We start from the raw sequence: 27,865 nt of genomic DNA, 5'->3' as shown, positions 1-27,865 counted from the left end.
GAGGTATACTTACCATTCCCAAACTCGTAAACTTTTATCATCGGAAGTTGACACAAATCTTCTATTCTGATCTACAAATGTTATTGAGTTAACTGCACCGAGATGTCTGTCATATTCCTGAACTATCTCCCCTGAACGAATATCCCACTGTAATGAAACAAGGAGCTGTGTTCAATAAACGCTTGATGGGGCATCCTTGTCGATACAAAGCAACCTAAGTTGTACGAACAAACATATTTTAGGATGATAAATGATTTTCATGTCAAGGTTGCTGTTTGATTATTTACACTGGTTTTCCGGCCAGATGTAACTTTCACACATGATTATCTTGCAAGTACCACTTACGTAAGTTTTGACAAACAATTTTTTTGTCTGAGGTGTACTTACACAGATAATTTTCTTGTCTGAGGTACCAGCCACAAACAAGTGTTGTTTGTCCTCTTCAGGGTGAAATTTGACACAATAAGCAACTTTTCTACTTGTGAATCTTCCTTTACATTCTCCTGAAATACATCAAAATAAAGTTAATATCAGAGTGACAGAGCCTGTGAAATAAATTAGCCAGGTTTATAAGAAATTGATCTCTCAATTATTTCCACTGCTGCTTCGCATTTCTGACTCTGCAGAAACATGTCGATGGAACATTACACCTCTTCCAAAATAACTCTAAAAATACTTTTATGAATTCATGGATTTCTGCTTATCAATATGAAAAAGGAACTTTGCCTGTTCTAGGGATTTAACCCTTATCATGCTGGACACGATTGATTCTGCCTTTGCGACCAGTGTAGATCTGCACTGTTCGCCATTCAGTCAGTATCTTTTTGGTAAGCACCCCTTTTAACAGTTAATGGTACTGTCCAAACTGAAAGATGGACAAGTCCATTATAGAAATTTAGCAGGGTAAGGGTTAATTTATTGGACTGATGCAACCATAAAATCCATGAAAATTAGTCCCCCCAAAAATACTAATGGTCAGTCATTTTTTACTTTTTCAACAGTGGTCAGATTTTAAAACTTCTTTCTGAATTATGGATGATTGACCATTGGTTATCATAGAAAATCAACTTAGAATTAGGCATTCCTTCCCCTTTAAAAATCTTTATTAACTAACCTGTTTCTGTGTCCCACAGTTTACAATATCTGTCGTAGCCACAGCTCAGAAACTCTGTTCCACTGTTATTGAAGTTAATATCTCTGACAGCTTGCTTGTGTCCAAGGTATGTTCTGATACATCGCCGGTCATTATATACTTCCCAGATCTGCAATATTACTTAACACATTTTTATATCATTCAAATTTTGAAATAGAAATATAGCCGTTATACCATAGGAATCACACTGACTACTGAAGTCATAGAGACTTCAAGTGATAGTGACATGATCCAGTAACATATCATGATATTATCTTTGGCATGGGTAGCTGCTCAGTGAAGTTTCTGTATAGAAACACAGACTATCTGTACTACCGCTGAATGAACTAAATCTTGTGAAAGCTAACTCTTGTGAAAACTAGGATGTGTCTGTAGGACACAGGGTGCGCCAACAATTTTGGCTATTTCAAGGGCCATAACTCTGTAATAAGCGCTAAGATTCTCAAGAAGAATGCCAAGTGTGCAAGGTAACATTATGATAAAGACTCTAGTAAGGTTTCATGAATTTACATCAAATACTTTTTCAGCTAGGCACATAATTAGGTGAAAATGTGCATTTTTTTTACTATTTCAGGGGCCATAACTTTAAAAATAGGGAAAGGCGCCAGTCAAAAAGTAAGAGGTGTGCAAGTTTATATCATGATAAAGACTCATGCAAGTTTTTATCCATTTATATCATATACTTTTTGAGCTAGGTGCATCACAAGTTGAAAATGTGCATTTTTGACTATTTCTGGGGCCATAACTCTGAAAATAGGAGGTGCGCAAGTTCATATCATGATAAAGACTCATGCAAGGTTTAATCAATTTATATGTAATACTTTTTGAGTTAGGCGCGTCACAAGGTGAAAATGTGCATTTTTGACTATTTCAGGGGCCATAACTCTGGATATAGGGGGCTGACCCAGATGAAAAATAGGAGGTGCGCAAGTTCATATCATGATAAAGACTCATGCAAGGTTTAATCAATTTATATGTAATACTTTTTGAGCTAGGCGTGTCACAAGGTGAAAATGTGCATTTTTGACTATTTCAGGGGCCATAACTCTGGAAATAGGAGGCAGAGCCAGACGAAAAATAGGAAGTGCGCAAGTTCATATCATGATAAAGACTCATGCAAGGTTTCATCAATTTATATCATATACTTTTTGAGCTAGGCGCGTCACGAACTTCAGATGGACGCACGGACAAGACCAAATCTATATGCCCCCACCACTCATGGGGGGGCACAAAAAAAAATTAATCCATGGCATGACTTGTACAACAGAAGACAGTACAGTGTCAAAGGATTACATGTAAGGCTTCCATCACCATTTATCAAATAAGGAACTTTATTCAAGAAAGGAATTAATTCTGTCGGAGTTCATGCCAAATGAAAGACACTCGGAATAACTTCATCAAATCCATGAACTCTGTTAGCAATTCATGGTTAATTTCCTGATCATTTTCTGTTGTTCATTTTGCATGAAGTCTGAAAACAATAATTTCCTGTCTTTTACAATATATTTGCTTGTCATTTGTTAGCAAGGCTTTTTTAAAAAATTTTCTAAATTGCACATATTTTTTTATTCAACATTAAAATCTGCTTCCCCGTTAGTTCAACAAAAGAACAACTGCAACATCATCTAAAGAACGTTCTTCTTTAGGCATTGTCAAAACAAGGGCATATTATTATGTAGCAAAATAATAGTAATTGATGTTGAAGCAAAACGAACATCACAATTTTCAGTGGAACAAATAGGGAGAATGAGAAATATACAAATTATGCACTAAGCTGTCATCAATACTTCTCACGAATGAGATTACCTTTATTTTGCTGTCCATACTAGCAGATAATAATAAATGAGCAGACTTTGGGTACCATCTGATCTGAGCGAGACCTTTTGTGTGTCCCGCCCATGTATGTATGAGTTTCTTCGGTATAAAACATTTCTCTGGTGGGAAGTCTGACTTGAGATTGACTCCAACATCCTGTGGTATGTGTAGGAAGGAACGACCCTGGTAATCATACGCATCTTTGACTGAAAATAATCAATACTGGCATAATAACTTAATGAAGATTTTTTTGTACAAAACAAAGACATAATACACGAAACTTACAAGCCAGTTGGAAAAATAAAGAAACGATACCAGCAAACCTGTTACTGTTTGTAATAATAGATCTACATGGGTTTTCCTACAGTTCAATAATATGTTGTGTTCTTTATAGTGTAATTTACCCTATGGTGAAATGCCATCACTAATTTAACAAGAGCACCACCTACGGATGCCACTGCTCATCTGCAAGTGCTGGTCAGTATGTAAGAAAAGTGTTACAGTTCAGAATTTATAGTTCAGAATTTCTAAGTACAAAAAGGGTCATAATTCTAACAAAATGCAGGTTAGAGTTATGGTTCTTGGCCTATATAGTCATCTAATGATAATAAACAAGTGCTCAAAGTTTCAAAGCTGCAGCTCATACAGTTTTTAAGAAAAGGTGGACCTAAACAAAAATTTTAACCAAGAAACTCAAATTTTCTAAGTACAAAAAGGGCCATAACTTTGACAAAATGCACATCAGAGTTATTGTTTTTGGCCTACTAAGTCATCTAATAATGACAAACAAGTGTACAAAGTTTCAAAGCTGTAGCTCTTATGGTTTTTGAGAAAAGATGGACATAAACAAAAATTTTAACCAACGCCGACGATCAAGTGACGACAATACCTCGTAGATTTTTTTCCAAAAATCAGACGAGCTAAAACTTAGTTAGATTTTATGGCAAATCAACACAAGAAAGTCAATATTGCCAGGAATGTGCAAAGGATTTATGATTCAAGCCTAAAGAAGAAATAATATACAAGATGATAAACCAGGCATAACTTACCGAGTTTCAAATATTGCTGTCAGCCATTTCAAACACAGAACAATATCTTATACACAGAAGTTAAAACTTAAAACCAGAAGGTAAATTTTCAGGAAGTAGTGAATGAACTTATAGAGTACTGGCTCACATACACTAAGAAAAAGATCTTACAATCAGTAACATTAGATCTTTACTGTATCAAAACTTTGAACGTTATTCTGATAGTTACAATAACACAGTTCTATAAATACTCACTGTGTAATGTAGTTTTCTCCTCGGCAGATTTTTCTTCCGCTTGTTTTCCTGTTTTTGCTCGTTTGGCTAAAATCTCATCTAGCTCAGCCTTCTCTTCCTGTAAGAAGCAAATCAAGTATGAATGGAGAAAATATCATGAATTTGAAATTCACTCCCTTACCTTAACACTCAGAAATGGCATAAGACAAGAGGTCTTCTCCTCTGGTAATATAACTGATGAAAAAACTTCACCCTAAATCAAAATCCATTATTTTTAATAGAAGAAAGTATGACTGAATTTTACATGACTTGGTCAAAGAGAGTACAAAACTGTAAGCTGATTGGTTATAACTAGCCAGTTAAGGAGAAAAAATAGAATAGTGTGAATCAATTTTTGTTTTTTTCTGATGAAATTTACTGCAAACCAAAACATTAACAAAAGCTGTTTGTAAATCATGATGTCCTGTTGCAGGTAACTGGGGACCATGTTTGACCTACTGACATCATTATAACAATAGGAATCATCTTTGTTTTTTTTTGTTGGGTTTAACGTTGCACTGACACAATTATAGGTCATATGGCGACTTTCCAGCTTTGATGGTGGAGGAAGGCCCCTCCGTGCATTATTTCATCACGAGCGGGCACCTGGGTAGAACCACCGACCTTCTGTAAGCCAGCTGGATAGCTTCCTCTCATAAAGAATTCAATGCCCCAAGTGAGGCTCGAACCCACATCGATGAGGGGCAAGTGATTTGAAGTCGGCGACCATAACCACTCGGCCACGGAGGCCCCCTAATGACCACAGGGAATCATCCTATGAAATTTGACAATCTTAGGCTACAGCATTCCTCAGTTGATCAGAAACAATTTTCAGTCCTAAGTTCATTTTAACCTTGTTCCTGACCTACTGATTCCAAAAGCAATGAGGAGGTGGGGGTCTATCTAGTGATCATACACAATCATCCTAAGAAGCATGACAACCGCTGGTGCAATCCTTCTCCAAATATTAACTGAAAACTGTTTTCAGTTTCAGTCATTGTGACCTTGACCTTTGACATACTATACCCCAAAACAACAGGGTTCATCTATTGGCCACAGGCAATTATCCTAACAAGTTTGCTTACTATAGGCCAAAGCATTCTCTAGTTATTGATCTGAAACCTAAGTGTCTATCTACAAACAAGAGGACCATGATGGTCCTGAATCGCTCACCTCTTCCCACATGACCCAGTTTTGAGTATGACGTCGTTTTTTCTATTATTTGACATAGTGACCTAGTTTTTGAGCTCATGTGACCCAGTTTTGAACTTGACCTAGATATTATCAAGATAAAAATTCTGACAAATTTTCATGAAGATCCATTGAAAAATATGGTCTCTAGAGAGGTCACAAGGTTTTTCTATTATTTGACCTATTGACCTAGTTTTCAAAGGTACGTGACCCTGTTTTGAACTTTACCTAGATATCATCAAGATGAACATTCTCACTTATTTTCATGAAGATCTCATGAAAAATATGGCCTCTAGAGAGGTCACAAGGTTTTTCTATTTTTATACCTGCTGGCCTAGTTTTTGACCGCACATGACCCAGTTTCGAAACTGACCTAGATATCATCAAGGTTAACATTCAGATCAATTTTCATGAAGATCCATTGAAAAATATGGCCTCTAGAGAAGTCAAAAGATTTTAATAATTTTAGACCTACTGACCTAGTTTTTAACCGCAGTTGACCCAGTTTCAAAATTGACCTAGATATCATCAAGATGAACATTCAGACCAACTTTCATACAGATCACATGAAAAGTATGGCCTCTAGAGAGGTCACAAGGTTTTTTTATTATTTGACCTACTGACCTAGTTTTTTAAGGCACGTGACCCAGTTTCAAATCTGACCAAGATATCATCAAGGTGAACATTCTGACCAATTTTTATGGAGATCCATTCACAAGTATGGCCTCTAGAGAGGTAACAAGGTTTTTCTATTTTTAGACCTACTGACCTAGTTTTTGACCGCACATGACCTTGTTTCGAACTTGACCTAGATATCATCAAGATGAACATTCAGACCAATTTTCATACAGATCTCATGAAAAATATGGCCTTTAGAGAGGTCACAAGGTTTTTCTATTATTTGACCTACTGACCTAGTTTTTGAAGGCATGTGACCCACTTTCGAACTTGATCTAGATATCATCAAGATAAACATTCAGACCAACTTTCATACAGATCCCATAAAAAATATGGCCTCTAGAGAGGTCACAAGGTTTTTCTATTATTTGACCTACTGACCTAGTTTTTGACTGCAGTTGACCCACTTTCAAACCTGACCTAGATATCATCAAGGTGAACATTCTGACCAATTTTCATGAAGATCTCATGAAATATATGGCCTCTAGAGAGGTCACAAGGTTTTTCTATTTTTAGATCTACTGACCTAGTTTTTGACCGCACGTGACCCAGTTTCGAACTTGACCTAGATATCATCAAGACGAACATTCAGACCAACTTTCATACAGATCCCATGAAAAATATGGCCTTTAGAGAGGTCACAAGGTTTTTCTATTATTTGACCTACTGACCTAGTTTTTGATGGCACGTGACCCAGTTTCGAACTTGACCTAGATATCATCAAGGTGAACGTCCTGACCAATTTACATGAAGATCTTATGAAATATATGGCCTCTAGAGAGGTCACAAGGTTTTTCTATTTTTAGACCTACTGACCTAGTTTTTGAAGGCACATGACCCAGTTTCGAACTTTACCTAGATATCATCAAGGTGAACATTCTGACCAATTTTCATGAAGATCTTGTGAAATATATGGCCTCTAGAGAGGTCACAAGGTTTTTCTATTTTTAGACCTACTGACCTAGTTTTTGACGGCACGTGACCCAGTTTCGAACTTGACCTAGATATCATCAAGATGAACATTCTGACCAACTTTCATAAAGATCCCATGAAAAATGTGACCTCTAGAGTGGTCACAAGCAAAAGTTTACGGACGCACGGACGGACGACGGACATCGCGCGATCACAAAAGCTCACCTTGTCACTTTGTGACAGGTGAGCTAAAAACAGACTGACACAAGCAAAACAATATACCACCTCTTCTTCCAAGTGAGGTATAATTACATTTCTTTTTTTGGGGGATGTTATATTTATAAAAACATGGTACCAAATTATATTTCATAGTTACAATGCGAAATTTCAATAAAAAGATAACCATCAAAGCATCATCCAATATTTGGTTCAATAACAGTCTTAGACAAAAAGCTAAGCAATTATGTTTCATAATATTAAACTTTAAATCTACAGTAAGCTGTTGTCAATATACCAACCTCATTTGGTTTCATCACTGTTTTTTCATCCACAAATTTGCCCCATGGTCCTATAAAACCTTCAATATCTGAGGGATTATCATTCCGAAGTCTTTTTCTTTTATCCTCTTCTCGTTTCTTTACTTTTTCAAATGCTGTCAAACCTGTTTAAATAACCATATTTTTTACTTAAATGCACAAAGCTTATAAAACAAGTGACCGAGTACTGCAGGGGCTAACAGAAGTCCCCTTAGTGACCTTGACCTTTGACAGACAACCATGGGTCATATGCATGACACATTGTCTAATCATGGGGAACATTTCTGTGTAGTACTAAAAATCCTTCAATGCAATTAAAAGTAATGGAGCAGAAACAAATTTTTACTTGACCTTGAACAGTGACCTTGACCTTTAACCAACAAGCATAGATGACACACTGTCTCATCATAGGGAACGTTTGTATGGTGCACTAAGATAATCCATCAATGCATATAAAAGTTATGGAGCAGAAACAACTTTTACTTGACCTATAGTGACCTTGACCTTTGACCTATAAGCATAAGTCATGTATGTGCATAATCAACATATTGCCCTCTTATTAACATACCAAGTTTTATGAACCTAGCTTGAATACTTTTTGTGTTATCGCAGGACCCAGATTTGCAGATGGACAGAGGGACGGACAGAGGGCATGCCTATAGTCCTCTCCAGTGTTCTACCGGTAGGGGACTTAAAACATCATAATGATTATTATGCCTGTGACTTAGCTGTGAAAATTTCAGTATTTTCTAAGGGAAAGGAAGTGGTTTTGGCCAGAACACATACTGTGTAACATACAAAACTCAATCTTAAGTAACGAAGTAAGTCTAACATATTATATAATTACAACTTTTTTTGAAAATTGCAATTGTATTCAGATTACAAATGCCTATGAACAAATAGAGAGGCAGATATTTCATATTAAGCAAGTTCAAATTATAGGCTTCTAAATCAAATTGTTCATGTTAAGAGATTCTCTGAAAGTAATTAAAATTTGTCCTTAAAGTATACAGAATGTATAGTTATACACAAATTGCTGCTAATTGAAACAGTAATTTCAAGTATAACAAACCTTTATTTTCTTCCAATGCTTCTTTACTACCTAGAATGTTTTCCTCAGAGGGTGCCTGTGAATCAACTGTTGGATCTATTGCATAACCTGCATGATACATCAATTAACAGGCTGTTGTTAATGAGTACTAAAACCATTCATAACAAAGTCTCTTTACTTCAATCTATTAACATATGTCAGTCAACAAAAAGATATGTTTTAACCCCAGTTCATGTGATAATTATTTCAATCAACTGAAAATTATTACAGCTTTAACAGAAGAGCATCAACACAAATTACAACAGAGAATACTATGAAAAGTGCGAAAAATATCAATTTAAACACATTTATTTATCTTATCAAAATATGTAACAATACTTCTTTACTGCTGAAATGCTGTGTAAATTTCAGATATTTAAAGCTGTTTCAGGTTTAGAATTATTACTGAATCTTTTATGTTGCCATGGCAAATAAGTTGCTAGTTATGCTTACCATAACTATGAAATGTTCTTCTCTGATTTTCAAATGTGAAGTTGCTGACATGTGCTTCCTCTACATAACCTGCCAGACTGTTTCTTGTTGCAGAAAATTGCTGTGTTTTATATGGATTGGTTGGGCCAACCTAGAGATCAGGAATATGAAAGGCTTGATAAAGAAGTTTCATGTTTATTTTATCTTTTAACAAGAGACAGCGCAATTATTATATTATACAGTATGTGGATTGTTACACTCTGCCAATCATTTCCTCGTCAACAGCCTATATTCTAAGTTCAAAGTAAATACCTTGAATAGTTGTGCTCCGGACCCAATAATAATGAAAGATCATGAGAACTCAAGTTTGTGACCTTGACCTTTGATCTACCAACAAAGTTTATGTGATCATCTCATTGCCACCTACCTAAATGCCACACCTGAAGTCAATACCTTGAATGGTTTTATAAAGTTATGGCCCAAACAACAAATATGAAAGACAGACAGCCCCAAACTAGAATACATGGCATTTGGTTTTTAAAAACATATTTTATTTATTTTAAGTCATTACATGAATAATATACAACAACTGAGATAAGGGAATTAGACAGAAAGCTAATTAGCTTACGGTTGTCCTTTCCCTGACATTGCATTTACACACCAAAATAAAATATTCCATGAATCTATTCCAGGTTAGGACTTTTGTCAAACCATGTCAGTGTGTCTAAATAATCAACTTACCTGTGGTGCATATAACTCATCATATTTTGGATTATATTTCACTTCTCTTGTCTTAGGATCTAAATGTCTTAAACCACTGGTGTCTTCCTGAAAATATTAAAAACACAAACATAACTAAAAGATGCTTTTGTAGAAAAGCGCATGTCTCCCCCAATGTATAGTCATATAGGCAGAAAGTCAATAGGGGACAGGAGCAAAAGTCAAAGCGACACTGATGGTTGGCTGCAATAGGAATCATCTACTTGGCATGTCCAATCATTCCATAAAGTTTCAACATTCTGGGCTTAGTGGTTCTCAAGTTATGAATTGGAAACAGATTTCCATGTTCAGGCCCCTGTGACCTTGACCTTTGATCGAGTGACCCCAAAATCAGTAGGCATCATCTACTCTGCATGTCCAATCATCCTATATAGTTTCAACATTCTGGGACATAATTACTGTATTTACTCATAATAAAATGACATTCAATACTTCTAGGTTTATAGTGAACATTCACTGCATCAGCCTTCCAGTAAACAAGGCAATCACATGACCAAAGGGAAATAATTTTTGATCACAAAACAGGCTCTTACAGCAAAGAATTTACTTTGCTGTTTTTGCTATGTATGTTGGTTTTAGTTTTATGAATGCGTGCCTACAGCAGGATTCAACACTAACAGGATTCCTGGGTCTGAGGATCTTCTATATTTGGGAAGACTCTTTTTCTCCGACAGCTAGAGATTCTATTGGGATCTCTTATCTCGGCGTAACTATTCTATTGAAAATGCTACTTCTTTTTATGTTAGTATAAAAGATGAAGTCATTTTGCCTGAAAAACTGTTACAATTAATTTGCTGCGGAAGAAGGAATAGTTTACATTTCTGGTTTCTTTGTCCCTAATCGATTCAGACATGGTTTCGTACCCTTCGCTATTTGCCCAGTGACCTAGAATTGTGATTAAATGTTGTTATTGAATAACAGCCTATGATAACAAGAGCTGTCCGTAAGACAGCGTGCTCCACTATTCGGAAATTTGACAGTAAAATGCATTTATGTCTCAATAAATTCAATAAGAGACCCCTACTTTAAAAGGATATAATATATATACCAAGATATAAAAAGACCCTACTACTTAGAGGGGTAAAAGGTCAAGTATGGAAGGGGTACTGACATTCTTTATTTTGATGGAATTACATTATATCAGAAAAAATTATCCAAGAAACTATAAACATAAAGTATAAAGACTTTGCTAAACTCAATTAAAATTCCATTTATTTTTTATTTTTATTTTTTTTCCATTATTATAGCAGATGATGATGATAAAGATTTTAACATTTCTGATTTGAAATATTTTAAGTTTCAAGTCATTATCTTATATTGTACTAAAGTTATATCCAGAAAGCAAAGATTGCCAAACAACTTTAAGTACATGTAATGATGTATGAAACAGGCATAATTCTGTCAAAAATACAATCAGTACAATCAGAGTTATGGTAATTGTAACCATGCTATAAAGAAATATTTCTAATTTCAAGTCGTTATCTTTAAAGTACCAAAGATATGTCTATAAACGAAGCTTTCGGAAAATTTAACATGAAAATAATTCCAAGTATATCAACTTGGTGACCTTGACCTTGGGTATAATGGGCCCAGCCCCTGCACATACTTTGTTTATATGCTGGACAATATTTACATGATGAAGTTACTATCTAGTGTAATTAACTAAATTGGCAATTCATCCTTTATTTCATCATGTCACATTTTAAGGGTTATGACCTTCTATGTGTGTGTTTTTGTTTAAAGTGTTTTTATTCCAAAGTATGTTTTATTGCTATTACATTTGGAAATATATCTGCTATGTACACATTGGTAACTTTTGCTATCTTATATGGCGTCCTAAACAAAGTCATTGATACTATTACTATTACAAAAAAAATTCGTCGGCTTATTTTTGAGTGCGGCTAATTTATGAGCCCTTTTTACCTGTAGTGAAATGGTGGCTTATTTTTCAGGCCGGCTTATTTTCAGGATTTCAGGGTATGTCATGTTTTGTGATTTTCCTACATATCTGCGATATGCCACATGTTTAATTGTAAAGCGCCCTTTAACGTATATTTCATATGAAAAGGGAGCTCAACAAATCTGGTATAATAACAATAATAATGACAGAAAGACAAAGGTTGCCAAAACACTTTAACCTTTAAAATAATCTTAGTATAACACCTTGATGACCTTGACCTTGGGTATAATGGGCCCAGCCCCAGCACATACTTTGTTTGTATGCTGGACAATGTTTATGTCTTTATTTGAACATACAGTAAGATATAAGCAGTAGTAACAAAGACATGACAGAAAATCAAAGGTTGCCGAAAAACTTTAACCTTAAAAATAACCAAAGTATAACACCATGGTGACCTTGACCTTATGTATAATGGGCCCAGCCCCTGCACATACTTTGTTTGTATACTGGACAATGTTTATGTCAAGTTACAGTAAGATATAAGCAATAGTAACAAAAATATGACAAAACAAGAGGGTCATGATGACCCAATATCGCTCACCTGTTGAACTTGGCCTTAGAATCACCAAGATAAACATTCTGACCAAGTTTTATGAAGACGGGGTCATAAATGTGGCCTCTACAGTGTTAACAAATGTTTGCTTTGATTTGAGTGGTGACCTAGTTTTTGACCTAACATGACTGGGTCCCAGTTTCAGACTTGGCAAAGTAATCATCAAGATAAACATTCTTACCAAGTTTCATGAAGATAGGGTCAAAGATATGGCCTCTAGAGTGTTAACAAGCATTTCCTTTGATTTAAGCAGGTGACCTAGTTTTTGATCCCACATGACCGGATTTCTAACTTGGCCTAGAAATCAAGAAGATGAACATTCTGACTAAGTTTGACTGTTTCAGGAAGATAGGGTCATAAAATTTATGTGGCCTCAAGAGTGTTAACAAGCTTATCCATTCATTTGGCGAGTGACCTAGTTTTTGACCCTATATGACCCAGTTTTGAACTTGGCATAGGAATCATCAAGATAAACACTCTTTTAAAGTTCCATGAAGATAGGGTCATAAATATGGCCTCTCGGGTGTTAACAAGCACTTACTTTGGTTTGAGAGGGTGACCTAGATTTGAACCCACATGACCCAGTTTCAAACTTGGTCTAGAAACTAGAAATTGCTTTTGTAAAAAAGCACATGTCTCCCCCAATGCAAAGTCCTATAGGCAAGAAGTCAATAGGGGTCAGGAGCGAAAGTCAAAGAGACACTGATGGTTGGCTGCAATAGGGATCATCTATTTGGCATGTCCAGTCATCCCGCTAAATTTCAACACTATTGGCCTTGTGGTTCTCAAGTCACTGTTCAGGCTCCTGTGACCTTGACCTTTGATCAAGTGACCTCAAAATAAACAGGGATCATCTACTCTGCATGTCCAATCATCCTATTAAGTTTCAACATTCTAGGTCAAGTGGTTCTCAAGTTATTCTCCAGAAATTATTTTACATGACCAGGCCCCTGTGACCTTGACCTTTAACAGACTGACCCCAAAATCAATAGGGATCATCTGCTCTGCATGTTCAATCATCCTATGAAGTTTCAACATTCTGGGTCAAGTGGCTCTCAAGTTATTGATCGGAAATTGTTTTCCATGTTCAGGCTCCTGTGACCTTGACCTTTGATCAAGTGACCTCAAAATCAATAGGGATCATCTACTCTGCATGTCCAATCATCCTATTAAGTTTCAACATTCTAGGTCAAGTGGTTCTCAAGTTATTCTCCAGAAATGATTTTACATGACCAAGCCCCTGTGACCTTGACCTAAAACAGACTGTCCCCAAAATCAATAGGGATCATCTACTCTGCATGTTCAATCATCCTATGAAGTTTCAACATTCTGGGTCAAGTGGTTCTCAAGTTATTGATCGGAAATTGTTTTCCATGTTCAGGCTCCTGTGACCTTGACCTTTGACCAAGTGACCTCAAAATAAATAAGGGTCATCTACTCTGCATGTCCAATCACCCTATTAAGTTTCAACATTCTAGGTCAAGTGGTTCTCAAGTTATTCTCCAGAAATGATTTTACATGACCAGGCCCCTGTGACCTTGACCTTTAACAGACTGACCCCAAAATCAATAGGGATCATCTACTCTGCATGTTCAATCATCCTATGAAGTTTCAACATTCTGGGTCAAGTGGTTCTCAAGTTTTTGATCGGAAATTGTTTTCCATGTTCAGGCTCCTGTGACCTTGACCTTTAACAGAGTGACCCCATAATCGATTGGGGTCACCTAATCTGCATGTTCAATCATCCTATGAAGTTTCAACATTCTGGATCAAGAGGTTCTGAAGTTATTGATCGGAAATGGTTATCAATGTTCAGGCCCCTGTGTCCTTGACCTTTAACGGAGTGACCCCAAAAACTATAGGGGTCATTTATTCTGCATGAACAATCATCACATGAAGTTTCAACATTCTGGGTCGAGTGGTTCTCAAGTTACCGACCGGAAATGGTTTTCAATGTTCAGGCCCCTGTGACCTTGACCTTTAACGGAGTGACTCCAAAATCAATAAGGGTCATCTACTTTGCATGTACAATCATCCTATGAAGTTTCAACATTCTGGGTCAAGTGGTACTCAAGTTATTGATCGGAAATGGTTTTCAATGTTCAGGCCCCTGTGACCTTGACCTTTGACAGAGTGACCCCAAAAACAATAGGGGTCATCTACTCTACATGATCAATCATCTTATGAAGTTTCAACATTCTGGGTCAAGTGGTTCTCTAGTTATTGATCGGAAATGGTTTTCAATGTTCAGGCCCCTGTGACCTTGACCTCTGACAGACTGACCCCAAAGACAATAGGGGTCATCTACTCTTCATGACCAATCATCCTATGAAGTTTCAACATTCTGGGTCAAGTGGTTCTCTAGTTATTGATCGGAAATGGTTTTCAATGTTCAGGTCCCTGTGACCTTGACCTTTGACGGAGTGACTCCAAAATCAATAGTGGTCATCTACTCTTCATGACCAATCAACCTATGAAGTTTCAACATTCTGGGTCAAGTGGTTCTCTAGTTATTGATCGGAAATGGTTTCCAATGTTCAGGCCCCTGTGACCTTGACCTTTGAGGAGTGACCCCATAATCATTATGGGTCGTCTACTCCAGCAGCCCTACAACCCTATGAAGTTTGAAGGTTCTAGGTCAAATGGTTCTCCAGTTTTTGCTCGGAAATGAAGTGAGACGTACGGACGGACAGAAGGACGGACAGGGCAAAAACAATCTCTGGGGGAGACATAATTATCAAGATGAACATTCTGACCAAGGTTCATGAAGATAGGTCATAAATGTGGCCTCCAGGGTGTTAACAAGCTTTTCCTTTGATTTGACCTGGTGACCTAGTTTCTGACTCCACATGACCCAGTTTTGAACTTGTCCTAGAGATCATCAAGATAAACATTCTGTGCAAGTTTTATCAAATCAAAGCATAAATGAAACCTCCATATGGCTGAAAGGGCCAATACAGAAAATGTTGCCCCTTTCACGGGCAGTAACTCTAGAACCCAGGACCGAATGTAGCCGTTTTTCCAAAGTAACCGAGATATTATTGTGACTTAAGTTGTGTGTGTGGTTTAACTCAAATGTAAAATGTTACTTCTGTCATGTTCACAAGGTAATATTAACAAATTTGACTCTTTCAGGGGTCGTAACTCCGAAACCTATGGTTGGATGTTGAAGTCTCTATATGGCTGCAAAAGCAAAAATAGCAAATTTTGGTCCTTTATGGGGCCAGAAGTCTCAAGCCCATGAAGGGATCTGGCCAGCTTTTGAAAGGAACTGAGATATTATGCCAATACAAGTTGTGTGCAAGTCTGATTAAAGTCAATTGCAAAATGTTGTCTCTATCGTGTTCACAAGCCAAATAATAGCAAATTTTAGCTATTTAAGGGGCCATAACTCTAGAACCCTTGATGGGATCTGGCCAGTTTTCGATAGGAACCAAGATATTACGCCAATAAAAGTTGTGTGCAAGTTTGATTAAAATCAATTGCAAAATATGGTCTCTATCATGTTCACAAGCAAAATTGAAAAATAGCAAATTTTGGCCTTTCAAGGGGCCATAACTCTGGAACTCGTGACGGGATCTGGCTAGTTTATGAAAGGAACCAAGATATTATGACAATACAAGTTGTGTTCAAGTTTAATTAATACTGATTGCAAAATGTGGTCTCTATCATGTTCACAAGAATTTGTGGACAGACGATGAAGGACGGACGACGGGTGATCACAAAAGCTCACCTTGTCACTATGTGACAGGTGAGCTAAAAACAAAGGTTGCTGAAAAACTTTAACCTTAAAAATAACCTAAGTATAACATCTTGGTGACCTTGACTTTAGGTTTAATGGGCCCAGCCCCTGCACATACTTTGTTTACATGCTGAACCATGTTTAATTTGAAGTTACAGTAAGATATAAGCAATAGTAACAAAGAAACCAAAGGTTGCCGAAAACCTTTAACCAAGAAAGCTCACGCTGCCGCCTACACCGACACCAGGGTGAGAAGAGTAGCACCTCTATTCTCCGAATAGTGGAGCTAAAAATGGTAAGTGTAGGGAAACCTGTAAGAGACAATGAGACATAAGTTCATGGGATAAAAATCATAAAATCAGTGTCAAAATCAAGCAATGAAATGCTTTCTGTAAAATATGGAATATTTTACAACAGTCTGACTGAATGCATGATCTTAAGATTGTCTCTTTAGAATAGTAAATTTTGCCTCTAATTCAACAAAGGGGATATGTGCTTGAAGAAAAATTGTAAAAAACTCGATTGGATTAGCTTATACAAATTTATATGATTACTATTGTTTTAAGTCTGACAATCTATCTTCTTTAATGAATCAAATTTTAATGTCATCTCTCCATTTTGGGGTATGCCAAAGCCCAAAGGGTCAATTCTTATAATGGAAGCCTTTGGAAAATTGAACAGTAGTGCCTTTATGTTTCTGCCACCCAACAAAAAGAAGGAACAAGAGCTAGTAGAACACGAAATGCCTCCGTGATGCATTCAGTAATTGCATAAGGAACAGAAAATATTTGGTCACTAAACACAAAAGTTCTACTGTTCTGGGTAAATCCGACCTTGACCTTTGACCTACTGACCTTTAAATAAACAGAGGTCATCTGCTGATCATGACTAACCTTCCTATTAAGTTTAGTGATTCCAGGCCCAAGCATTCTCAAGTTATAGTCCGGAAAGTTTTAACTGTTCCTGGTCACTGTGACCTTGACCTTTAGCCTACTGACCTCAAGATCAATAGGTGTCTGGGTTGATATTATCTCCTCACACCTGTCACATCATATTTTCAAAGATTTAAGTCTCTTATTTAAAAGGCAGTGGCTAGAGAACCGGAATCGGTTCCCTAGAAAGCAAACTTATTCGTCCGGAACTGGTTCCCTAGCCAAAGTACCGTGCATAGGCTAGGGAACCGGAATTTTATTTCTATGCATAAAGCTGCTGAAATTCACTTTGTTTCTTTTGGTAAGTATCATGCATGTTTAATTAATTTTACCATTTTAGCAAGCCATACTGTGTCTCCAAAAGTGTACCCGTGGCATACTGTCCGCCATATTGGAATGATATAAACTAGTACAAATGAATGCGGAACTCATTGTTGGCATCAGAGCAAGCCGAAATAAACTTACAATAAAAGAAACAATTAAAACAAGCAAATTCGATGAATTGGAATCCCCCGCCGAAAGGGTCAGAGTTGAGGAACGGCAAAAAAATATATCCTGCAAAAGGTTAAGAATGTTACCAAGAAGCAAATAATTTCATTAGTCAAATCAAATTAAAAGAAAATGAATGGTTTGTTTGGGTGGGTGGGGGGGGGGGGGGTGAGGATACAACAGTTTACATGTTGATTATAAATATTGGTAGAAAACGAAAAATGAAAAAAAAGAAAAAAAAAAAAAAAAAAATGGGGGGGGGGGGGTGAGGGGGGGGGAAGGGGGTGACCAATGTAAGGTGGTGACTAGGTGTAGGTACACAACATCACATGTTTATAATAAATGTGCATGGAAAAGAATGGAAGAAGTTTAATGAAATTCTTCCAATTGGTTGGTTTGTTATGTACAGATCTGTGGATTTTTAAACAATTAAAGGGCAATAACTAAATGGAAAATTGACCAATCGAAAAAAAAACTTGAAGGGCATCGTCGCAGTATCTTGGTTCATGTCTATTTCAAGTTTGATGAAATTCTACCTGCTAGTTACTGAGAAATGGCTGCAGACGGACATTTTTCATTAAATCAAGGGCAATAACTCTGAGGGAAATTGACCTATCAAAAAAAAAACTTGACGGGCATCAGCGCAGTATCTTGGTTCATGTCTATTTCAAATTTGATGAAATTCTACCTGTTAGTTACTGAGAAATAGCTGCAGACAGACATTTTTGATTAAATCAAGGGCAATAACTCTGAGGGAAATTGACCAATCAAAAAAAAAACTTGACGGGCATCAGCGCAGTATCTTGGTTCATGTCTATTTCAAATTTGATGAAATTCTACCTGTTAGTTACTGAGAAATAGCTGCAGACAGACATTTTTTATTAAATCAAGGGCAATAACTCTGAGGGAAATTGACCAATCAAAAACAAAACTTGACGGGCATCATCGCAGTATGTTGGTTCATGTTTATTTCAAGTTTCATGAAATTCTACCAAGTAGTTACTGAGAAATGGCTGCGGACGGACGGACTGACTGACTGACGGACTGACGGACGGACAACGCCATTTCAATACCCCCCTCCCGATTTCATCGGCGGGGGATAACAAATTAAGTGATTTCTGTTAATCAGTTAATTAGTATGATAACATATTAGTGTTTTTTTTAATTTGCTAATCACTTAAACTTTAAACCAATAAAAAAAACTGATGCCCTTGAAATGCCGAGGTGTTACAAACCAGTTCTTAAAGTGATTTCTGAAGAATGGAAAGCTTATAAAACAAGCAATTCATTAATTAATTTTGACTATTATTTCCAAATAAAATGGATAAATTAATATGAACGCTTAACTACTAGGGTAGGGAGGTGGGCGACTCTGGGGGGAAGTTGGTTCCAATGGAACACTGTTCTTGGAAAATAAGAAAACTTGTAGTAGTCAGTGGTTGCAGTAATTAACCTATAACTTAGGGAATGGCCATAGCGGACACATAGGGTCATTGGGGTAAGGTAATCTACGATTGGGATAGCAACCAGATCATGATGAATCTTATAGAAAAGTGATAACCTAGAATCTAAACGCCTTAAATCCAGTCGTCGAAGGTTTAGGGAGTGTAGCATATCTGTTCCACTGGAAGTACAGCCGTAGTCTAGGGATTTTTCTAGACCTCTAGAAAGGGCAGGGTGCTGCTAAAAAGGAGTAGGGTGCATTTTGCGCGTTGCGTACCTTTGTCTACGAAAATCATAAGGTAGATTTCCATGGTTTTTGTTGTAATGTCTACATTGTAAGGTACTACAGAAAGATTTGCAATGAATCTGAATGTCAGGAAAAATATTAATACCTGTTTGTCTATATAACATGCTTATCATTTATAAATACATGCAGTTTGTTTTATGTTTGCATATATTTTTTCTGTTTGAAAGTTTTCTCGATTAGAAATATACCGTAAAGATACTATTGAATAATTTAATAATTCTGGTGGAAATCTGTCATTATACATGTACATTCATTACATTACTGAACGTACCGTTGATACTCTTGTATAAATGCACAATTTTTTTTACCCAGGACCAGCCTCCCCCACCCCCTGAATTGTGGGTGCATATTATACGAAGGTGTAGACAATTTTCCAACTACAAAATAACTTTGTTTACGATTTTCGCCATTTTGGTAAAGGGAAATTACTCTACGCGCTGACTGTCTACGCTAAATTCTGAGATAGTCCAAATAATTGTACCTGAGAGTTGAATATTTTTTTGACTTGTCGATATCTGCCTCCGAGTACAAACCAGAAAAGGAAAAGAATGTGATAGCACTGTCCCCTTCTTTGCGTAAATAACACCCAATCGAATCCGTTGAGTGGGAATTATGTTATAATAAAGTGACGGATCAAAAAACGAAATGCATACATAGCAAGTCTGTAATTTTTCCTTTCCAATGATGTATATATTATCTAGATTCCTTAAAAAACTTTCAAACTAAGGCAGTTAAAAATATTCAGAGGTTTAAATCGCGTGTACTACATATTGGAAAATGGCCGATACAGGTAAACACATTACTACACTAATCATTTTCATTGGTCATGCCTCCGACCGCCATTACATGAAGACGATTGAAACGTTAGAGGTTTAAATTTTTTACAACAGAAATTCTTGATAAATATGTCCTGTTCTTATGTTTTTTATTTACTATTTATGATTTAAAACAACAGGTCAGCTGTTAGGGCTAAAAAAATCATGACTACTGAAAAATTGTAATTTCAATCGACCACAGTTTCCACCATAGTTTTGATTGTTTCTGGTTGAGACCTCTAGGTAGACAACATAAAATATCAAAATGTAAAATCAGTCTACCCGAGGTCTCATTATTTAGACTAAATTCTGAGATTGCCGTTACGTTCTGTAATATCATACAAATTTAATAGTATTTTGATGAAATAAATATAACAAAATCATAGATATTCTGATAGGCAGTGATACTAATTAAAGAACGACTGTTATCTTCAACCTAGATCAAACTGTGAACAACAAAATTGACACGAGGTGCCACGCTAATTGCCGATAATTACTGGCCATTAATCAGTCAGGGGTTTCAAGTTATCACATTTTATAACGCATTTGAGTTATTGCGTTTTCTTTCATAACTTGTTTCAGTTATCATAAAATATTACAAAGCCCTCATGTGTCAATTCCTTATTTTGAAAGTGACTAATGCAATCATTTCCTGAATCCTTGGTCTTTTATCTTTCCAGCTATGTAGTAATTTCTTTTACGCAAGGCTGATAAAGTCTTACGCAAATGGTTTTAAAGCTATAAAACTCTTAAACATCCCATTATGCTCATCAGGCCATGATCAGACTAAAAGATAATTTGATTAACCACAGTTTACTACTAATTACACTTTAAAGGCCATTTTGTGAGAACAGCAAAAAGGCTTTTTCTGAATAACTTAACTGCGTTATCTATATTTTATAACTAATACAGGTTATAAAATATTTGAAAAAGTAACTGAAATAGGTTACATAACTTAAAACAGTTACACCCCTGACTGTGGAAACAGGCTGATTCGGGCCGTGGCTGATTCGGACCAAATATTTTGGCTGATTCGGACCACATACTTCGAATAAAAGTACATAATGACCATATATTTTGGCTGATTCAGACCACAAACTTCTATTTAACAGTCAATAATGACCATAAATTTTGGATGATTCAGCAATTTCAGAAAATAATGTTGATTATAGCTTATATAGAGGTTTAACTTGAAGTAAAGACATAAAATATACACCGTACAAGCAGGTAAGAAGTTTTGACAAACTAAAATGCATCTAAGTAAGGACTTTAATTATTCTTTGCATCAGACATTAAACTTAATACTCATAAATTTTATTTTTACTCATGACATTAGTGTCAGGAAAACTTAAACAATTTGGGCCGAATAAGCCAAGTAAATTTGGTCCGAATCAGCCATGGTCCGTGTCAGCCTGTATTCCTGACTGTTAATCGGCATTTAATAAGCAGCAGACTTTGTTTAAAGATGTTTTTTTCTCCTTTTTTAATCTGTTTTGCAGTTTGCTTTAATTGCTGACCTATCTAATTGTTTGTTACGATTCGGTCGGTCGTCGTCTGCATACCGATACTGGCTACATGCCTAGGGCAAATACACAGCACCTGTGTATAGTCGGTGGGTGTCATAACTTCGTATCAACAGTTATTTGGGATGGTATTTTGACAGATGATTGATGGGCAGTTCATTTAGAAATACTTAATTAATGGTCAAAGGGGCGCTGAAGAAAGGCGAAAGGGCGGCAATTTCGGGCAGAAGAGCGGCGCTAAAAATGGGCAGGGCGCTGCGCCCTGCTATTCCGCTCTAGAAAAATCCCTATAGTCAGTCTTGATCCAATGGGCGGCTCTCCTTTGGACGCTTTCAATTCGGTCAATTTGAGTTTGGGTGTGGGGCGACCATACCTCGGAGGCATATTCGAGCTCGGACTAGTAATTCTTAGATGGACGATCATAAAATGTCATCCTCAAGATATAAGACAAATGAGTAATGCTACCATTGTATAGGCAGCAACAATTTCTAACGCAGGTCCCTAATGCATACTCTTACACACTAATATGAAAATATAATTTACTGTTGGAACGACGATAGGTGTCGAATTCAGTGCTATCGTTTTTGATACAGAATTTGTTTTATCAACCGGTTTCAGATGTGAAAAAAGTTCAGCTGCAGCGCTGTTTTCGTTTTCTGAACTTTCACTTTTATCGCTTGTATCGCTGTCGTATGAGAGTATTGCCTCCATGTTTACAAATATCACTATTTATTGACGTTTCCCTTCGTTTTTTGGTTTGGTTCATGTGCGTGTTAGAGTGGCTTCCCTTAGATAAAGCCGGCGTATGTACCCGTACCCGTACTTTACCGTATTGGCTGAACACCACTAAATCAGACTACTAAACAAGGTTACAACACACTAAATAGATGTTTTACTTTATTCTATATCAGATTGACATATTTCCAATGGCCTCAGCACACAGCAGGACCCATTTTTAATGTCTGTAACTTATATCTTCTTGAAGAATATTGCCAGTGCTGAATAAAATCGAAAAAAAAGTGGGGATCATAATATTTTCGGTCGAACACACAAACTGCAAAATCAGCCAAAACATAAGGTCTAAAATTGTAGGGGTTGTGAATGATCTAAGTTTTCATGAACAATTCTGTCATGTTGTTATTTCATTATGAAAATGCTGCCTACATGTCAAGCATAAATCTGTCATGTGATTTTAGCACACAAAAAAATGCAAAGAAAATAAGGAAGGACTATTTGTATTCGCCATTTTGCGAAGTCCGAGGTGATGAGATTGCTAATAATATTGTTTCGACATTTTCTAGAATATCAGATTTACAGGGGTAGGGACAGAGAGCGAAATGGACTACACATCTACGAAATGTACTTTATAAGTTCAATAGTGATTCTAAGACACTTTGCCAGAAGGTATATCAAAACCCAATTTTTATGGGGATGTAGTTGACAAACTCCGTAAGATTTTTGGGTCATGGTAATTTTCAACCATATATTTGGTAAAGATACAAAACGATTTATTAAAAGAGTTTCTGGTTCCTATAAGGGTTGCTTCTTATATAAATTCTCAAGAGATTTTTTGTGTTTACATGACATGCCTTCTGTTGCTGTTACGTGCGTTAGGGATTCACCTAGCGGTTATTACTTTTATGTACACTGTCCTGTGACTTTGTAACATCGTTGGGGTAAGAGGGAGGTTAATTAGGTGCGCACCATACATTTTATTAAGCTCCCCATTGGAAGTTATGCCACTGAACACTCCAAGGAAGTACAACACTGTGTTCCTTTATTTGTTCATTTTATCTTCACATGCGCACCAGATCTGTTTTTACTTTTTAATCACAGTCAGTCAATGTCAACCTATCTTTCTAACAGGTCTCAAAGGGTCACAATCAGCAACTTTACTGGCTACAAATTATTATGCTGAACACTTAGACCTCTGTTTTTTAACACATTCATAGATGATAACCTCTATGTTGTAAAAAAAAATCAACTATGCAGATACCAATATCCCATCCATCAGCCACACTAATCTCAACACTTACAGAAACTATTGAATCAGAAATCAATCCATCATACATCGGTTCACTATAGAGAATTACAAGCAAACCCTGAAAAGTTCCAATCAATCTGCGTAGATAACAAAACAAATTGAGAGGTCAAATCCTTCTGTATAGGTCAAGTAAAACTTTAATCAGATACATTTTACCTTGATCTTTTTTCAGTAAATTAAGCATAGAAAATTAGAAAAGTTTCAATGTAAGGACTTAGGGATTATCGATAAGTTGCAATACGAGGACTGAAGGATTATCTATAAGTTGCAATACAGGGACTGAAGGATTATTTACAAGTTGCAATACAAGTGAGTAAGTGAGTTTGGTGTTACGGCGAATCGACACAAAATGGTCATATATCGCCGAGGAGTTGCAATACAAGGACTGAAGGATTATCTTCAAGTTGCAATACAAGGAATGAAGGATTTTCTGTGCAATACAAAGACTGAAGGAATATATGTGCAATGCAAGGACTGAAGATTTACCTGTTGGGGGAGTATCGATGCAATACAAGGAATGAAGGATTATCTGTGCAATACAAAGACTGAAGGAATGTATTATGTGCAATGCAGGGTCTGAAGATTTACCTGTTGGAGGAGTATCGGTGCAATAAAAGGACTGAAAGATTATCTGTGCACTACAAGGAATGGAGGATTACGATATATGTGCAATACAAGGACTGAAGGAGAATCTTCAAGTTGCAATACAAGGACTGTAGGATTATCTATAAGATGCAATACAAGGACTGGAGGATTAATTATAACGATTATCTTTCAAACTATGGTACTTAATTAAAAAGAAGGTTGACGGGTCTGACTAAAGTACATGATCTGTCTTAAATGCATCATTTTAATGGGACTGCAAGGTTACCATGACCATTTTACATCTAACAGGTTACGTATAATTGCAACACTTTTAAATGTATACACAAATTATTCCCACGGTATTGCCGATCTTCAGCAATTATTAAATCTTCTAATTTCAGTTTGAGATATTCAAACATGCTGGAACTTCCACAAGTTAGAACAATAATGTGCATTCATAAAATTCCTCCTATTTTCAGGTTACAGGGTGAAGAACATTCTGCTTCTTCTGTTCTGCTTTGTACCTGTTTGACTTTCTTTCTTTAAATTTTAGCTTGCTGTGTATGATTTCCTTTGCAATGTTTATTTTTGCTTATATTGATGCCAGAAACTGATGATATTTGTGTTTTTCTACTTGTCAAAGAAAATACTATCTTTGGTTAACTGGACGAGTTTACTGGCTGGATATATATTAATTGCATATTAGACATTCAAACTTTACTAGAAGCTAAGTTTGCTTGTCTGTTGTTTGTTGTGATAATATTTTACTTTTAAGGGGAAGGTGCTGTACAGACCATACCGACCTGTATAGACATGCTATTAAAACAGAAAAAGAAACTCGATCGATCCGCAGGTCGCCCGGCACGACAGAATAAAAATGTTCGGGCTATGTTTGATTGAAAAGCTATAGCGCCTTTTTGTGCAGTTTATTAAACTTTATTTTCTCTTCACATTTATTTTATCCCCGATATCAAGATTAACACCATCTATTTTTTTACATACTGTATTATATGCCTGCCAATTTTAAAGGGTGTGTGTGTGTGGGGGGGGGGGGGGGGGGGGGGGGGGGGTAATTGAAAGAAGAGGCAATGCAGAGTTATGATTCTTAGACACTGCACTTTTCTCCATTTATTGATCGAGGCCGCGATCATATGGAATAGGTGAAGTATATGCGCGCTGGGGAAAATATTTCATGATGGACCTGTGAATTCTTTACTTATGGGTGAAACAGGTCTCATACGCGTAAATACGACTAGCTTCTACTGATTATAAAACATACCGTACGATTTGTTGTGAATTAACTGTTGTTGTACTTTTTGTAGTTCAACCGCCACCCTTGTTTAAGAGCAACATTTAAAAAAAACACGTGTTTTTCATCCTCAAGTAATAAGTAAGTAGACTCGCCCAGTGTTATCAATAACCCACAATTGACCGACCCCTCTGGTACAGTATCAAGACGAATAATCTAACTCTATACATAGAGCGCCTACTTCACCCGATTTACATTCGGAACATTTTCACGCGTTTCGGACTTTATCGTACGTTTAACATGGGATTTCTGAACCGTCCAAAGATGTTGGAAATGTTTGTCTCATAATATTGTTTATTTTTTTTTAAATAAAAATGTTACTGCTTTCATTATCTACCACTTTTTTCCACCCTTGCCTGAAAAAACAGTAATGAGTTTGTACACTGTTCAGACAATTGTACTCTGTTGAAATTTAACCAAACACAAGTTTACCTGCATAAACAGAAAGCATGATATCTTAAACGTATGTCACTATACCTGTCCAGTACTGGACATTATGGTAAACGCTTCTTTCCTGCACAAATGACAATTTCGCAACTTCTGTCCGGTTTGTACAAATTTCTGGCCGCGATAAACCATTTGACTTGTATGTCATTGGATTAAATTCATTTCGATACATTTAGAGTAATGTACAGTTGGACACAAGTAAATTGAATAAGAGGAAGAGTAATTCAAGAAATTAGCAAAGTAGAGAAATTCAAATGATTCTTGTATAGTTCACTGTATCCTAATGACCTATCATTGTGTGCGATGCGAACGGAATCCTTTGAATTGAATAGTTTTGGACTTAAGCTGAATCGGGTTGTCTTTAAAGTATGTTCACGGTCCATAAGTATTTGCAAATGCTTAACAACAAAGTAACTAACTAAAGGTTGTTTTTCACGAAAATCGTATATTTCCAACCAATAACAAAGTAGAAATGTAAAATTCCACAGATTAAGGACCATAATACCAGGGAAAATTACTGAACCATAACATTCCAACGCCGGATATACACAGCGGTAATTCCTTTCAAGTTTGGTGGAATTCCAACCACTGGCACAGGAGAAGTAGCAGAGATAAAAGAATTTAACAAATCGAGGGTCATGACTCCACTGAAAATCATTTAGTAAGAATATAACGGCATTTTACACAACTACGTATACGCTTCATACTTATCACTTAATTGTAAGGTTTAGTGAAATTAAGCCCAATTGTATGCAACAAGTATATATCGTAAACACTGTAAAATATGATCACTCAAGGCTCATAACTCTGCTGAAAATCACTGAACCACAACATGCCGATGATATGTATAACTAGGCTAGGCACTGGTAGCTCCTGTAAGATTTGGTGGAAATCTTCTCAATAACATGAGACGTCGTGAAAACATCATAAAATTAGATGGATTAAGGACCATAACTCTGCTGAAAATCATCAAATCGAGAAATGCTGATAATATGCACAACTAAGCATGGCAATGGTCACTTTCTGAAGTTTGGTGTAAATCCGTCCGTTAGTGTCGGAGGAATTGTGTGGACAAATTCTGTGACAGACGGACAGACAGGCAGATTGACAGATGAACAACAATAAACCAATATATCTCCCCTGCTACATGTCGGAGACATAATTAAGTGATGCACAGGTACGTTTTATCATTACGTACTTTAATATATTTCTGAATGTTTGAATAAATGGGATGTACTAGATATTTTTATTAAGAAGCAACATATATAATGCAATTTTGAATGTCCCTGTGAAGCTGAAATAGTCTAAATTCCTGAAAAAAGAAACTTACAGCTTACAGTTTGTAAAGCAAAGGAACATCATTTTATTACATTTTCATATTCTTAAGAAAATACTCTTAAATGATATTTTGCAGTTGGGCTATATTAGGCCTCGAGAAGTTGGTTTATTTCTTAAAAATATCACTGAAACTGCAACTTGTATGGAATTTTTAGAGAAACACGTGTTACGTACCTTTCTTAAACTTTATGTGTTTCGTACCATTTTCGTGTAACTTTTAAAAACGCGTCAAATCAGTAAAATAGCAGTTTTTCACTTACTCTGCAGTAATAAGATGAAAAATACAACCTTCTGTTTTGGGGCCGTCTGTTTTGGCTATAACGAGAAAAAATAGAGAAATACATCCGAAAGCGCTGCTTTTACTCGATGCGTGTTCCGTGCCTGTCGTTCCCAATCGTTAATAGTGTGCAACCTACTTTTTTTTACTAATCAGATCGAGTTACTTTTCAAACAAGAGGGTCATGATGGCCCTGTATCGCTCACCTGACCA

General features: G+C 36.4%; 1 protein-coding gene across 1 annotated transcript; it reads right to left on the bottom strand.

The window, feature by feature from the left end:
• Window positions 1-22,430, bottom strand: LOC128552904 (pre-mRNA-processing factor 17-like). Its single transcript, XM_053533979.1, has 10 exons — window positions 22,196-22,430; window positions 9,850-9,936; window positions 9,130-9,259; window positions 8,659-8,745; window positions 7,569-7,711; window positions 4,252-4,348; window positions 2,960-3,174; window positions 1,115-1,262; window positions 388-503; window positions 1-147 (listed from the first exon to the last, which is right to left on the bottom strand). Exons 1-10 carry the CDS (start codon window positions 22,361-22,363, stop codon window positions 10-12), a joined length of 1,329 nt encoding a protein of 442 aa, XP_053389954.1. The 5' UTR covers window positions 22,364-22,430; the 3' UTR covers window positions 1-9.
• Between the last annotated feature and the right edge of the window lie 5,435 nt (window positions 22,431-27,865).

The sequence above is a fragment of the Mercenaria mercenaria genome, unplaced genomic scaffold (genome assembly GCF_021730395.1).
Source record: "Mercenaria mercenaria strain notata unplaced genomic scaffold, MADL_Memer_1 contig_3280, whole genome shotgun sequence".
Taxonomy (NCBI): Eukaryota; Metazoa; Mollusca; class Bivalvia; order Venerida; family Veneridae; genus Mercenaria; species Mercenaria mercenaria.
This window is presented reverse-complemented; position numbering and strand designations above follow the sequence as displayed.